At 39.3% G+C, this 16,569-nt stretch overlaps 1 protein-coding gene across 6 annotated transcripts in view; it reads right to left on the bottom strand.

Annotated features, from left to right (window-relative positions):
• The window catches only part of SEMA5A (semaphorin 5A), a 596,575-nt gene that overhangs the window by 174,056 nt on the left and 405,950 nt on the right, over positions 1-16,569 (bottom strand). For all 6 annotated transcript variants that reach the window (XM_074987855.1, XM_074987853.1, XM_074987858.1 and 3 more), the window contains one exon: positions 4,959-5,076. In XM_074987855.1, coding sequence (XP_074843956.1) covers positions 4,959-5,076 — 118 coding nt within the window. The remainder of the gene's footprint in view (positions 1-4,958; positions 5,077-16,569) is intronic.

Below are 16,569 nucleotides of genomic sequence, written 5' to 3'. Positions count from 1 at the left end.
GCAGCCAGAAGCCCTGGGCTAAGGGCTGCTGCCCACGGTGACCACAGAGCCCCGCAAGGGCTGGAGAGAGAGTATCTCTCAACCCCCCAGCTGATGGCCGCCATGGAGGACCCCGCTATTTCGATGTTGCGGGACGCGGATCGTCTACACGTCCCTACTTCGATGTTGAACGTCGAAGTAGGGCGCTATTCCCATCCGCTCATGGGGTTAGCGACTTCGACGTCTCGCCGCCTAACGTCGATTTCAACTTCGAAATAGCGCCCAACACGTGTAGACGTGACGGGCGCTATTTCGAAGTTACTGCCGCTACTTCGAAGTAGCGTGCACGTGTAGACGCAGCCCATATGTTTCTTTCAGTGGCCCTGCGGGGGAGTGGAAGGGGGCTGGAGAGGGAGAGACAAAGCAGGCAGTTGCCCCAGGCCCTAGAGATTTGAAAGGACCCGGGAGTTCCAGGCTGCCACAACCACAGCAACGGCAGTGCTCAAAGCCCCAGGTCCTTTAAATCACTGCTGGAGCCCTGTGCAGCGCAGTCCAAGTGGTGCTGAAGGCTGGCTGTGGGAGGGATGGCATGGTCTGGATGGTGCTGAGAGCTGGGTGTACAAGGCTCTGCCTCTTCTGTTTGAGGCCACATGCTTTGCTGTGACCCAGAGCCGAGTCCCCACAATGCCATTGCCTAGAGCCCGGCAAAGTCTGTCACCAGCCCAATTTTCAGAGCCCCAGGGACGTGATATAACAGATTACTCTCTTCTTTATCTCAGATAGCACCTTTAAAGTAGAGCCTTCGTGAACAGCTCTACTCAGTTCTTTCAGGCATGAATTTTCAGAGCCTCCATCCTCCAGGGAGTAATTTCTCTAAAGTGCCACTGGCCACACTTTTCGTTTTGGTGTTGAACATTGTTGTGTGCAAACTGTATCAAATAATTAGTCCCATGCCCAACCTCAACACCAGGGAACGTGGCTGTTGCACTGTTGGGATAATTTGAATGAAACATAAAAAATAGTTCCATATATTTAGTTTTAGTAATAGTTCTAGTATTGAAGGAGCAGAGGAATAAAAAAGATGGAAGGAACAATTCTAGTATCTGATTGCATTCTTTCTCCGGCATTATCTCAACAGGATGTAGAAAAGTACGAAGCATAAGCCACTCATTTCTCTACAGAAGACAATCATTCAACTGTAGATAAGCCAGTGTTCTGTAAATTAAGCATATAAAAGTGGAAGAAAAAATACTTGAGACTGCTACAAGGCGAAGCGGAAAGTTACTTTAGCTGCTGCAGTTTGCCAAGATACACAATTATTTTAATGTCAAATGTCTGTTATATTTTCTATTTTGCTCTGTGTTGGGTTATTTAATTTTTTTCTTTATTTTAAAAAATGGCAGTTTTAAAATTGCCATTTTAAATTTAAACAGCACTTTGCTTCTACAAAAATAACATGCCACTTTCAGGACCTTTCATAGGCATATTTAACTAATAGTTACCAGTACTTTGGCAAATCTTTTCCCCACATCAGCATGTTAAACTAGAGGTATCATGGCTGTTCCTGAGAAATCTGCCTGAAACTCTGACATTAGTGACACTAGTCAGAGTTCCAGAGAGATCACTCAGGAACTCCCATTACACCCCTAGTTTAACATGCTGACTATCGAAGTGCCACTGTTTTTCTGCAACAGGACTCCATTATGATGCTTTGATAATTTTATTTATTTTATTTTTAAGCGCTTCTCCTAGATTAGGGAGTTTTACACCAATTCGCATAAATATCAATTCAAACAAAAATTCACAGACTACGTACTTAGTGGACTGGCCTCATAAATAAGAATAAACCCACCCTTCCCAGTAATAATAAATAACAGTCCATCAGCAAAACCTGCATACAGTAATCCCTCAAAATTTACAATTTCGAGTTGCTCCTAACTTGCATTAACATGAGTTAAGCACAACTCAAAATCCTGCTCCCCTGCAGCCCTGGCTCAACACACGCCAGCCCCCAGTCCCACGCAGAGCCAGTTCAAACCCCCCCACCCCACCCCACCAGCTCCAGTTCAAACTCACTCACGTAGCCCCAGTTCAAAGACCCTCATGTGAGTGGCTTTGGCTCAACCCCCCGCAGGGCTGCACGGCCCTGGCTCAACTCCACTCCCTCTGCTCCCCCCCGTATTCGTAACTCACCCCATGGCCTCAACCCACTGCCATGCTTAACCCTCCTCAACTGCTCCCCCAGCCCCAGGACTTCCCTTTTCAAAGGAGCTCCAGGTGCTCCTGCTGCTTCCTGGCTGCAGACATGCATTCTGCTGGGTAAAAACGCCGCCCCACCCCCCCACCTCCAACTTACTTGAAATTCGAGTTATGAGAGGGTGCATGGGAATGTAACCCTTGCATAACTCGAGGGACTACTGTATTGTCTGTTTAGTCTGAGGGACTTTTGCTGAAGGGTATGATGCTCTTCATACACCTGGAACTTCTCAATCCACTATACTGTACTCCTAGTTCCTGCTGACCAGCAGCCAGCTTTTCTATGTGACCACACTGGGCTCTCCTTCTGTGGTAGAACGTCAGACTGGTTGTAAAATGTCATGAGCTTTTTACCAAAAAAATTATTTACTTAATAATGCAGAAAAGTCAGAACACAGAAGGGTTGATTCTCGAATACCATGCATTTTGCAAACTGACTTACTTGGTACTATGTGAGTTTAAATTGAGTGTAAATGACCACTGCAATGATCTGGCCAGAAGGTGCAAAGTGTTGGAGAATAAAGCAAGGGCTCCGTGATTGAGAGCACTTAGTATTCACACCCTACACACTACTGTGATAATCTTTGTACAAAATATACCTTGTGAGGTATCTCTTTAAAACTAATAGCTCACTGGTCAATAACATCACAGTGAAATGCTGTATGCAAGTTCTGAATTCTCCCTGTATAATCTTTGCAGATCATGTTCAAACTAACACAGTCCCAGTTAGTCAGGAGTTGTTAAAGAAGGTCTACCTTAAACAAACTGCTCTGTGTGTGTGTGTGTGTTTCAATTTATATATAGCAGTACACCAGGTCCTTGAGACAGCAAGAGCAAGATTAGGCAAATCTGTATTTCAGCACACACAGTGGATAAAATAGGACATGTGATCACATTCACTGCCAGACTACACATTGCACTCTTCACTGATGGAATAAACTTCACTTTGAGAGGTAATTCTCAGAAGAATCTTTTCAAAAGGTGACCAGCCTATGAGAGTAAGGGGCAAGATCACCCCAAAGCAATGTCTTTTAATGTCTCTCCCTTTTTCACACCTAAGAAAGCAAAAGAAACAACCACTTGACTTTGGGAGGGATCCTGACTTGAAGTTGGGTCATCACTGCTGTTGGGAATATGTGGTAAGGATTTTACCTCAGACTAACTCTAGCTTGTTTAAGCTGTAACACTGGAAAGCATTTCCTCTTTCTTCCTCTTGTAACCATTTCTAATTTTAATGCCTTGTACTCACATAAAATCTCTTTTTGTAGGTAAATACATTTATTTTATTCTTTAATCAAAACTAATGCAGTATTAGATTAAACTGGGCTCTGTGGTAGCTCCATTTAACATAGAAAACTGTTTGATACTATTCCCTTAGAGGGGCAATGGACCCAACATATCTGATTTGTCCAGGAGAGGGCAGGGCAGTGGAAAACGCATTTTTGTGGAGGAAAATTTAAGACTGGGAGGGTGCTGTGGTCAACCTGCAAGTAGTAACCACAACTGCTGGAAATCAGTCAAGCTTATGTTTACTGACAGATTGTAGGGGTCAGAGTGGCAGGACCAAAGCTACAGCTATATACAGACATGCAGGGTGTGAACTGCATGCTGGCAGACTTCTTTATGGCTGTGTCTACACTACCACCTACCTTTGAAGGAAGGATGGTAATTAGGGTGTTGGGAGTTTACTAATGAAGTGCTGCCATGCATAGGCAGCACTTCTTTACGCAAATTTCCCTCCTCCCCAACCCCTGGGGCAACTTCTAAGCTTTAAACTTAGAAATACAAGTATGCGTGTAGCCGCAGAGCACCCGCCGGTACTTCAAAGTGCCGGGGCAACTTCGAAGTCCCCTTACCCCTCAAAATTTTACTTCCCTGGCTATGAGTAGTATCTTACTCCAGCAATAAGCCCACTAAATGCAGTGGCACTATTTCAGGGCCAGGTAGTATTGAGTAAGACTAGGAGAAGCAGAATCTGGCTATTAGTTTGTAAACTCCTTGGAAAAGGGAATTTTCTTTTTTCTTTAAAAACACCATTTGCACAGATACAGCTAAATGTACATTAATAATAAAATATTTATTATAATATTAGTTTAATTCCACATTTTGAGAACAGTATTGAAATGCTGTGGCCAGACTAAATAGGAGACAACATATCAACTCCATCCCACATGAATTTTTTTTAAAAATGTGAGTAAATAGCATGCTCGTTATAATCAGTGTTTGTGTATGTGGGTTTTCTGAATCCAACCAATCTACTTTCTGTCTCTGGAAGGATAGCAGTTTTTCAATTAGTGAACCTTGTGAACTGGTGTGTGACTTTTTAAAATGAGCAATAACAACCTCAAGATTACACTTTTAGCTCTAACAATCCGGATTTACATTAAAAAAAAGTTTTTGAGGGGACATTTCTGGAAGGAAAAAACACTTTATTGCAATTTGTCTCTGAATATTCATCTTCAAAGTGGCTATATGCACAGTGGGGGAAAAGCTGACTGATCCATATAAAACTGGAAACAATTTCTTGTACATCCTGCAAACTAGTTGTCTATGAACTGAAAATCAAAGATGTTTCCAGTCCTCATCTGAGCAGAAAGGCCTGCGGCAATGTGCTTCGTGTACAATTACGTTCTGAGCTTGAGAAATCTTACAATGACTAAGTTTACATGACAGCCACATGAACTTAAGAACTTTAAGAATGTAATGAATTTTCTTGGACTTACTGGACACATAGTGATGCTTTGCTCCCACTGACTCATGCTCAGACTTTCTTCCAATGTTGTGCATTTCTTCATTACCATGTCCCAGCCACAGTAAGGATCTTGGGATCCAATACATGCACTGAAAAAGCAAACCCAAAAGATTAGACAATATAAACACTTATAAATGCATATATATTCCAAGGCTCCCTGAGATGTTACTTAATGTCTCCTCAGTACATATAGCTCAATAAACTAAAAGAAGTATAATTATTGTAATGCAGGTAAGGTGAAAAACCAAGGTGACTGAACTGTGGAAAGTTAATGGGACTTAATAAATATCTGGAATATAGACCTAGAATTTTTTATAGATCATCAGGCTGAATAGCTATTGTATGCATAGTACATAGTCAAGTTATAATAATACTTAATCATGGCACTAGAACAGGAAGTGATTAAAATTAAACTGGTCTCAGATGAATTCAGAAGGCACGTATTTGACTATTTTGAAACTATAGTTATCACAGTTTGAGAGGATGGAGAAACTGCTCATTTAAAATAGAACACAACCAAACTTCATTAATGGCAACTCTGCCTTTTACAGTGTTGTACAGAATCTTTTGACATGAATGTCAAAAATGGCTTATTCTGCCTTTACTATGCAGTATGAAATGAGAGAATCTATGTAAATTAAGTAAATAATATTTAACTTGAGGGAATAATGCCACATTATTTTCATGTGTTGGTTATTACCATTTTCTTTAACTCCATCAATAGATGCTGGCATTAGATCATGGTATTAATGTACTCATACTTTCCTAGCATATGTATTACAAAAGAAGCTAGTAACAACCCCTGTATTCAGGGTGCATAACATTTTCAGTTATAAAATACTCTTGCAACCTTTTTTAAAGAAGTTCCAAAATAGTTCCATAGTTTGCAACAAACCTTTGAAATGTAGCATGGGAAAGAGCCCTCAGACTAGAGAAGTGTTTATGTTTTGTTCCACAAGAGTGTGCTCAGGTTTAGCAGAGTTACACACTGTTAAAAATTCACAATTCCCTTAACTTACTTGCATTGATCAACAGTGTCTTGGATCATAGCAAAATCATTACTAAATGGAACACTCCACAGAGCTGCGTGCCCATGCTGTTGCCCAAGCAGCAGCAGCCATGCTGGGAATGCCTGGGAACTGTCAAAGCCACTGAGTAGTGTAGTGTAGTAGCAGGGACAGAATGCGGATATGTCAGGATAAGCTAAACCTCCCTCCCCCAACCCCCCACATGCCATACTCCTCAGAACCAGCACATGGTCCTAGGAATCCTATTCACCCTTCTTGGAGTGGGTGTGGGAGACAGAAAGCACCAGGTCCGACTTCCACAACCACTTTGTGACCCAGCACATAAAGCTAGTAGTTCATGTCCTTTCTCAGATAACAGCTTATTTTTGCCTATAGCTATTCCTGTAGCTAAGTGTTAGAGTATGTTCCGTGGTGATAAAATTTGATCAGTCAAATACAATTAATTATACCTCACAGGGTGAACACATGTTTACCATGGAACATAACAGAATTGTTTTATGCTTTTCTTAATAATCCCCTACAAACTACATGGAAAATGTTATTTAGGTTACAAAGTCAAGCACTCAAAACAGAAAATTTCAACATTAAGGCTATCCATGCAACCTTAATGTGTCTCTTTTGTGCATGTGTGTTACGATACAGTTTTTAATTTCATGATCACATAGTATTTTCTCCTGTCTAATTTATTGAGAACCTTAAGATAATTACATGGGCCTGTGTAGTGAAGGAGCCTATTTGACTATAGCAGTGTTTCTCAACCGTTTTTTATAAAATACCCCTTATTAAAAAAAATTTAAGTACCCCCAGTACCTACAATTTTCAGACACACAATTTCTTTTCTACCATTGCAACACATTTGCTCTATCGTAATAGAGGAATTTGTACTGCAGTGCAGTGTTACTAGTATGTTTAGTATTCTAGAACTTCTGAAAACATTTTCTGAATAATTGCCTGAATACTATAGAGCCGTGGTTCTCAACCTTTCCAGATAAGTTTAGCCTTTCAGGAATCAGAAGGGAGCACGTACAACTGAAGTTTCACTTCACTTTTAAAAACTACTTATTTCCAAAATCAGCCCTTGAAATACAAAAGTGTTGAAACTGACGTTGCTTGCTTTCTCATGTTTACCATAAAATTGTAAAATAAATGAATTGGGATGCAAATGTTTATTTAAATCTGGGTATATAAAACACAGAGCCGTACAAACAAATCATTGCATGAAATTTGTTTACATCTACTTTGATAAGGCTTTTTATGTAAGCCTCTTGTAAAATTAGGCAAATAGTTAGATCAATTGATGTATCCCCTGGAAGACCTTGGACTGCCTCAAGGGGTCCAGGTACCACTGGTTGAGAACCACTGGTCTATAGGAACTCTGAAATAATTTATTTGTGAAACTGTAGTGAGCACATGCAAACTGATTTTCAAGCTTATAACTTGACTAAACATGTGTGGATTTTCATGAAGATGGCAAAAGGCACCTCCCTGCCAATCTAAGTCTGTGCTCCACATCATGGAGTTTTGCAATAAAGCATTGCTATAAATTTTTTTTATTAGAACAATATGTTTTCCTTAATCTCATTAAGTGACAAATCTGAATGACTGTTCCAAAGTGAAGTGTCATTAGAGGAGGTTTTGGAAATAATTGATAAAACAGACAGTAACAAATTACCAGGAGTAGATGGCATTCAACCAAGAATTCTGAAAGAACTCAAATGTGAAATTGCAGAACTACTAACCATGATTTGTAAACATCCTTTGAATCAGCTTCTGTACCAAATGACTGGAGGATAACTAATGTGATGCCAAGTTTTAAAAAGGGTACTAGAGGTGCTCCTGGAAATTACAGGCTCCTTGATCTAACTTCAGAACTGGGTAAATTGGTTGAAACCATAATAAAGAATAGAACTGTCAGAAACACCGATGGGCATAATCTGTTGGGCTGTTTCTACACCGGCCACTTCCTTCAGAAGTGGCATCCTAATACACGGAGCGAAAGATGCTAATGAGGTGTGGACGCAAATTTCCCGTGCCTCATTAGCATAAAGTCATGTGATTTGGAGTCCGGAAGACCATTCTTCTGGACTCCAAAACGCCATGTAGAAGCATGGCCCCGGCAGGGGCTTCTGGAAGGAAGTCCTCCTTCCAGAGGCCCCTTCTTCCCAGCCTTGGAGAAAAGTCAATGTGGTTTATGCAAAAGGAAAATCATATCTCACCAATCTACTAGAATTCTTTGACGGGGACAGCAAGAATGTTGGCAAGGGGATCCAGTGGCTACAGTGCGCTGAAATTTCCAGGAACCCTTTGACAAGATCCTTCACCAAAGGCTTTCAACTAAAATAAGCTGTCACGGGATAAGAGGGAAGGTCCTCTCGTGGATTGGTAACTGGTTAAAAGATAGGAAACAAACAGTAGGAATAAATGGTCAATTTTCAGAGTGGAGAGAGGTAATTAGGGTTGTTCCCCTGGAGTTTGTACTGTGACTATTCCTATTCAACATAACATAAATGATCTGGAGAACGGGATAAACAGTGAGGTGACAAAATTTGCAGATGATACAAAACTGGTCAAGATAGTTAAGTACAAAGCAGACTGTGAAGAGCTTCATAACGATTTCACAAAATTAGGTAATGAGGCAACAAAATGGCAGGTGAATCTTAATGTTGATAAATGCAAAGTGATGCATATTGGAAAACACAATCCCAAACATACATATAAAATGATGGGGACTAATTAAGCTATTACCACTGAAAACAGAGATCTTGAAGTCATTGTGAATAGTTCGCTGTAGACATCCACTCAATGTACAACAGCAGTCAAAAAGGCAACCAGAATGCTAGGGATCATTAAGAAAGGAAAAGCAAACAAGACAGAAAATATCCTATTGCCTCTGCCCTAAGCCATGGTATCCCACATCTTAAAACTGACATGTGGGCACTGGAATAAGTTCAGAAAGGGGCAACAAAAATGGTTAGGAGTTTGGAATGGCTGCCATATGAGGAAAGATTAATAAGACTGGGACTTTTCAGTTTGGAAAAGAGATGACTAAGGGATGATAGAAGTCTACACAATTATGACTCGTGGAGAAGTGAATAAAGTAGAGTTATTACTCCTTCCAATAACATAAGAACTAGGAGTTATCAAATGAAATTAGTGGCATCAGTTTAAAATAAGCAAAAGGAAGTACTTGTTTACACAATGCATAGTCATCCTGGGGAATTCCTTGCCAGAGGATGTTGTGAACTGCAAGACTATAACAGGGTTCAAAATGAGCAAGATAAATTCACAGAGGAAAAGGTTTTTCAGTGGCTATTAGCCAGGATGGGCAAGAATGGTGTCCCTAGATTCTGTTTGCCAGAAGCTGGGAATGGGAAACAGGGGATTGATCACTTGATGAGTTCCTGTTCTGTTCACTTCCTTGGGGGCAACTAGCATTGGCCACTGGCAAAAGACAGGATATTGGGCTAGATGGACCTTTGGTCTCACCTAGTATGGCCATTCTTATGTTCACTATTGGAAAAAAATTAAACTACTGTATGCTAAGCTTTCTTGTAGTGGGCTGGAAACCCCTTCTGAGGTGCCACATGATATACTGAGATCTCACTGAGTCTGCATGCCCCACCACTCTGGGCTACCTTACCATGTTCGGCTGTGCCTGGCTCTCAAGCCTCCTCTAGCATATGAACAGGTAGGGGTACACCCAGCTGTAGAATCACACAGAGCCTGCAATCACCTCTGTGTGGGAAGGCTCAGCTCAAGGACAGACTAGCACTCAAGTGCACAGAACCTTTAGACTGTATACCTAAAATGGTATTGTCCTGAACTGCACAGACATTTAACATGCAGGGAGCTATGCGCGCGCGTGCGCACACACACACACACACTGCCCCAGTTACAAATTACACAAATTGGTTTATAGAAAACAAAAAGGAGTTAACTGCTTACAAATAATGGATTTTAAGTGATTATAGAGGCTTGCAAACATGAAAACAGATTACTGAGCAAATTAAACAAAACATGAAACCTAAGCGTAATACACTACATTAATAATTAATAATAGCAAATTCTCATCCTAAATGTTGTTTTATTCAGCTTGCAGAGTTTCCTGAACGCAGCTTAAATCTCCAAATATTCTTAGAGAGGCTAAATCTTTCTGATCTCTGAGCTCCTCATCAAACCCCAGTTTGTTTCTTCAGGCATTTTCAGCAGTCTTCCTTCTTGAGCAGGGAGGATGTGGAGCAGAACCAATATTAATGTGTTTCCTGGTCTTTAATAGTATTTGGATATGGCAGGAATCCTCTGTTTCCTAATCTGACCTCCACCCCTCCCAGTGGAAAACTCCTAGCAGTTCAATGTGGTATCCCACACCTGGTGACACAATCACATGCCTCTGTAGAATCAAAGCAGCAGCATCTCAGGAAGATGGGAGATTAGTATCTTCAAAGACGTAATGTCCTTCCTAATGATCCATCCAGGCTGTCTACTGTCTGGTGGGTATTCCCCAGGTGAAAGCACTTTGGTAAGTGATGCAAAGGCCTTATTCCTAACTTCAAATACAGAAATAACGCATTCATACATAAAGCCCTAAAATTCCACAGATATCGGCTTTATATCCACAGATATGGATGCATTTATCTGTGGCTCATTTTCATGTGTACAGCTGTGTATACATATTTTGTATGTCTGCAGGGCTCTAGGCATACAAACTGGACAGTTATATTCAGTCAATCATAATTTTTCCAATGACCCTTCCTGGATAAAACATACTTTAGCTATGCCTTACTCATATCATAATAATACTTCTATGAAAAATATGGGATGTACTGTCACACTTCCCCTGGGTTAACACAATGGCATCTCTCCTGTTCCGCTCATCTCCACACAGCTCAGGGAGGCACTGTGTCTAAGACACAGTATGGCTTTTTACATCTTATGCTTTGTACAACTGATTTGGAAGTTTCTGGGAAATTTAATTTTTTGATACTTGCTCCCAAACTGGGGACAGCAAGAGGCATCATCTAAGTTTATTTTTGTGAATTCTATTTTTAGTTTACTGTCCCATGTTCTAAAGCCTCTTTTCTTCTCTTTCTGGGGACAGTAAAATTCCATTTCTATTTTCCAGGCATTTCATTACTTTGTGTTGCTACTCCCAGTTGCAAATGAATTAGCCACACAAGATACATAAAGAGTGAAAGGTGAACAAACTTTTTAGGCTAGAAGATTACAGAGCTTGTGTCTGATACTAAAATGAAAGACAAGTGACAGCACACAAAAATGTGTCATTATTTTCCTCAGTGAAGCAAAATTACCTGTTCTTAAATTCAAAGGCATTCAGTGTTCCTTTTTCACTTCATGCTAATAGCATGCATACAAATGGATAAACAGACACAAGAGGTCTGCTAAATTCTTCCTATGGTGCTGTAAAGAGGTCTAAATATAAAAGTTCAAGGTCTCTGTCAGGCATTCATAAAACTTAAGTACCCTCCAGGAGAAGTTAAAAAAAACAGATTAACAGGGTCAGACGAATACCCAGAAACCAGCTACTTCTAGATAGGCCCATGAAGGTCAATAACAGAACACCACTTGTCATCAGCTACAGTTCTGGTTCAAACCCCTCCAGCACTTTATCAACAACCTACAATCTATACTGGAACATGATGCTACCTTCCAAGAGGCTGTGGGTGTGAGGCCTGTGCTATCCTACAAACAATCACCTAACCTCAGGAAAATTCACATTTGCAATCACTTCATCAAAGAATGAATGGACACAAATCAGACATTAGGAATCTGAATACACGTAAAAACCTGTCAGTGCGCATTTCATTCTATTAAAGACCATAATATTAAAGACCTGAGAATCTGTGTCCTACAACAAAGAGACTTTCCAGATTACTAAGGGAGACATCAGAACTGTCTGAGAATTATTCTCAAATTTGACACTTTGCACCTTGGCCCTAATAGAGAGACCCATTACCTTTCACATTACAAAGACAGCTTCTGCATCTTTGACATTTGTAGTGATCCCAGGCAAGTCACTTTTAACTCAATAAACATTTGCACTCTACCCTTCAACCCCCAGCTAATTTGTCAGTTTTCATTTTTTTTTGTTTTTGTTTTTGATCTCTATTATATATTTATTATGCCAGGTCATTTTCAGCGTTAATTCCAGACCTGAAGAAGTGAATCTTTTGATAGTCTTTAAAGTGACACATGACTGCTTTTTTGTTTTGTTAAGATACAGACTAACACGGCTAGCTCTCTGCGACTAGCTCTATATGAGACTTGTGAAAATGGCAGCAGTGACATGACATGCTAAGCACTGGTGGAGCTACACTGGTGCTAAAGAAAAAGCGTGAACACGTTTCAAAAGAACCCAATAGATACAGCATGACTATGTATAATTCCCATTGACTGAGTATAAATGGAGGGGGAGATTTCAAAATTGTCTTCAAAATTTAGGCAAATAAGTCACATTGAAAGTTAACGGGGGTCAGATCTCCTCCAAATCTGATATCGCAGAAGTCAGTGACATCTGTTCACAAAGGGAGAGGCAAATACAGCCCAAAGCCAAACTCTTTATTTTAAGTATATAACTCCCATGGACATTAACACGACAGGGTCACACACACACTGAAGGGCAGAATTCGGGTCTGTTGAAGGAAGCTGGGAGAACTGTACTTGAAATAATGGAAAAACAAGGAAAAAATGCCAAAATTACCAAACTACTCTAATTTTTAACTGCTGAGTGGACAGTTATATTATTCATCCTCTGCCCTCCAGATAAGTGTTAAATTTTACAAGGTCGTCTTTAACTTGCTCTTCAGCTTTGGGCATCCTTTCAGTCTTGCTTTCTCCCTTTATTCTTCAGTCACTATTATGCCACTTCTGAAGGCCAAACAGCTGACTGAACTGGCTAGTTCCCAAAGAAAGTAGAACCACATTCAAAGGAGCAGGGTCAATTTGATAACTGGTTGTTTTCAAATGTGTTAAAAAGTAGTTTCAGATACACCGCCTTCTCAGTCTTCCCTCCAGTTCTGTTTTATAAACACATTTCCCCCAACCGCACACCTTTTAGAGCTTCTTTCTCTCATGTCACTGTGTCACACTTGGACACATGCACACATACACATGCACACAAGCCGTGGGGAAACTGATATTGTACAGAGGAAACAATAAAAACTAGATATGAAGAGCTGTTAAATGCATAAGGTGTGAACAAACTAGAAACTAATACAGGTTTTCCCTTCTAACCTCTTCTAGTTAAATTTATCATAGGAACAATTGTAGCAATATTTTTATCTGAAAAAAATATTGCCATATATAATGTTTAAATGGGCAGTGCTCCTTTAAACAGGACAGACTAACTGGCAGAAATGGATAATGAATTAACCCCCTTCTACCTCTGGAAACTTGGGTTACATTTATATTTTAACAGAAGTGAAAATAGTTAATTTAATCTAACCCTCAGTGTCCATCTGACCTTGTCTTTTAGTCTTCTTGACCATTTAATTTTTGCATGGAAAGGTACCATTTTGATGACTGTTTCCTCAGCTTCATGATGAAATTTCTAGTCATAGTGAAACAACCCCAGTCCAGGATACTCAATCACCTACTAGCTGGAGCATTCACTTGGGACATCAAAGACCTGAATTCAAGCCTCTGCTCCACTTCTAGTAGAAGAGACGTAAACCTGAAACTCAGGAGAATGCACTACTCACCACACATATACTTACTCTGTGAAAAAATTTTGAATGTCCTGTTTTCATTCTGATACAAAAGCTTTATATTTTTTTACATTATTGAATTCTTATTTTTCGCCAGCCCTCCTTGAGACTCTGCTGGTCCCATTTTCAGAGACCTGCAAGCAAAAACTAACCTATCCACAATGAGAGGCTGCTTTCAAAAATTCATCTCTACATGTCTTTAAGGGAAAACATCATCCCAGAATAGCTTCCACTTGACACAGGCCGCATTTCTGATGTTGAGAAACTAGTCAAGGCATAGAACTGACCGTATCTACATCATACAGGATAATCATCTTACTTCTTTTAGCATTTTCCTTTTATTTTATGACTACATATTTGTTTCCCCTGCAAACTTAACTTTCAAAAATGATATCATGAAGGATAAAACAAATGCCTGATGCAGTTCCATTGATTCTCCTTGATTCTCATTGATGAAAATGGCCATAAATTCATCTCTATTAGATCCCATGATTTGACTGGTCTATCATTAATGAACTAACTAAATCAATTTATTGCACCTGACTGCTACTACTATGAAAATTGCCAATTACAGTTCACATCCAAATTATACATGGTAAGCATTAAATTAGAGCACCCATATCAGACACATCATATAAGTGGTTGTGAGATTAGGTATTATGAGCAAATTACTTAGAACGAAGCATGTGTTGCTCCATGAGGACATTAGAATCAGTCAGATGTCCAAGGCCTGATAATGAAACAAACTATGTTAGCTTTAGAATTTCCTCTTTTTTAGGAACAAACCCTGGCACCTGTCATCACACTGGGTACAAATAACGTGCTTGTCAAATATGTAGATTTTGACAGTTCTCCTGCATGGATCTACAAATAAGCAGATAAGGAGAGGTATGCTGCTACACTGGATAAATGAATACTGCAATTAATCTGAACTAGTTCTATATTGTAAATGCAAACCAAATTACCTCAGAAAATATTTCATTTCTTTATGCAACAACATTGTCACAGTCACCTTTCAAAGACATAAAGCAGGCTACTTGTGATTAATGGGCACGAACATCTTTAGCAGAAACTAACATGAGAGCGGATAGACTAAAAATCATCCATAATCCTTTAGTAAGCTTGATTTTTTAATCATTATACATTTAAAAAGTAAGACACTTAAGTTACAAAGATCATGTTTCAGTATTTTCAAAGTGATGACTGCTTTTGGGCGTCCAATTTGAAACTCCTGAAAATGGTAGAGTTTGAACGTAAAACATTTTAAAACTTATGGAACAAAGTTAAAAAGAATAGTCTTACTTATTTTTCCCACTGTACATACAGGTTTACTAACCCCTGATTTTGGATGATACTCAAACTTTATTTTAGAGAACACAACTGGTAAACACCAAATGATCAGCTAAAGGTTCCCATGGGAGCTGGGCTGTTTTAAACATGTTTGAGCTGTATTTCAAACTCTAAAGTTTAGGGCAACCCTACTGTACTTAAAAAATCCCATTTCCTTGTACAACTTAGAACAAATAAGCTAATCACGTCATAGATCTGAATTTATGAATCCCACATGGCTATTTTATCATCATCTTTTTCAAATCACTTCTTGTTTAAAATAATACACTAACCTAGTAATCTGAATCAAATATATGTCATTGAGATCATCTGTTTCACATAACATTTTGCCATACTAAGGGAAAAATACTTCTCTGTCCCAAAGAAGCTATCACAGTAAATATCTTCTTAGCACCCTACAAAATTCTTCCAGTTTATCAGAATTCTTCTTTGGTTACCAGAGCCATTTGTTTAAAGCATAACACACATGCCTATTTCATACACAAACAATCTAGAGATATTCAAGAGCTATGATACAATACTTTGTACCAAGCAGAAGGTAATTGCATTTTGCCTCTGCCTGACTATTTGGACCAAGTGGGAAGGAAGTCTGAGGAGAAGACTGGCAGAGGAGCAGAAGAATAAATGACTGAGTCTGCTGGGATCAATTAGGACAACAAATCTTTCACAAAAGAGTCTTGAAACTTTGGGAAAAGAACCAAAATATAGGTGAAATCAGACCCCCTCCATAGGTTTACTTCATTCCATCCTATGTAAAATCAACACAAGACTAATAACATTCTTTCCTTTCATAGAGAAGATCTTCAACTTCTATAAACTGTCATAGCTCCACTGAAGTCAATACTATCTCAATTATGCCTAGCAGCAATTTGAACAATAGTATAGCATGACAATGGAAAAGTATTCACAATCCAGTCCTTCTGACAGACTATGGACTTGTCTACAGTGAGAAATTTACCAAAACAGGTGTTTAGTTATTTCAGCATAAGACCATGAGTAGACACTATTATTCTGGACTAAGAATGTCCCCAGGGGATTTTGAACCAAAATAATTATTCTGAAATACTTATTGCAGAATAGCAAAACTGGTCAATTTTCAAGTGAAAAGAAGACTTTATAAAAACACAAGTAGGGTATCTCTTAATATCTTTATGCACATTACTGATTATACCTCATATAATGATAAGTAACAACTATTCTAAAGTAATGTTTGGGGCATTTACTACAGAATTACGTATTATTTCATAAGAAAAAAGAATATTGTTGGATACAAGGAGTACAATGTGAAACAATATGCAATGCACAGATGTTAACAGAAAGAAAATGGGAGAAACGGGAGAGTGAGGTAATGTAACGAATGGCATTTGAGGTACCAAAACCAAGAATTTTGCTGTATGTCATGGAGTCCAGTACCACAGCCAAATTTATGACCGCTGTTTTGGTTTGTGATTTAATCCATACACCTCTATAAATCTCTGCT

This window comes from Carettochelys insculpta, chromosome 2 (genome assembly GCF_033958435.1).
Source record: "Carettochelys insculpta isolate YL-2023 chromosome 2, ASM3395843v1, whole genome shotgun sequence".
Classification (NCBI taxonomy): domain Eukaryota; kingdom Metazoa; phylum Chordata; order Testudines; family Carettochelyidae; genus Carettochelys; species Carettochelys insculpta.
This window is presented reverse-complemented; position numbering and strand designations above follow the sequence as displayed.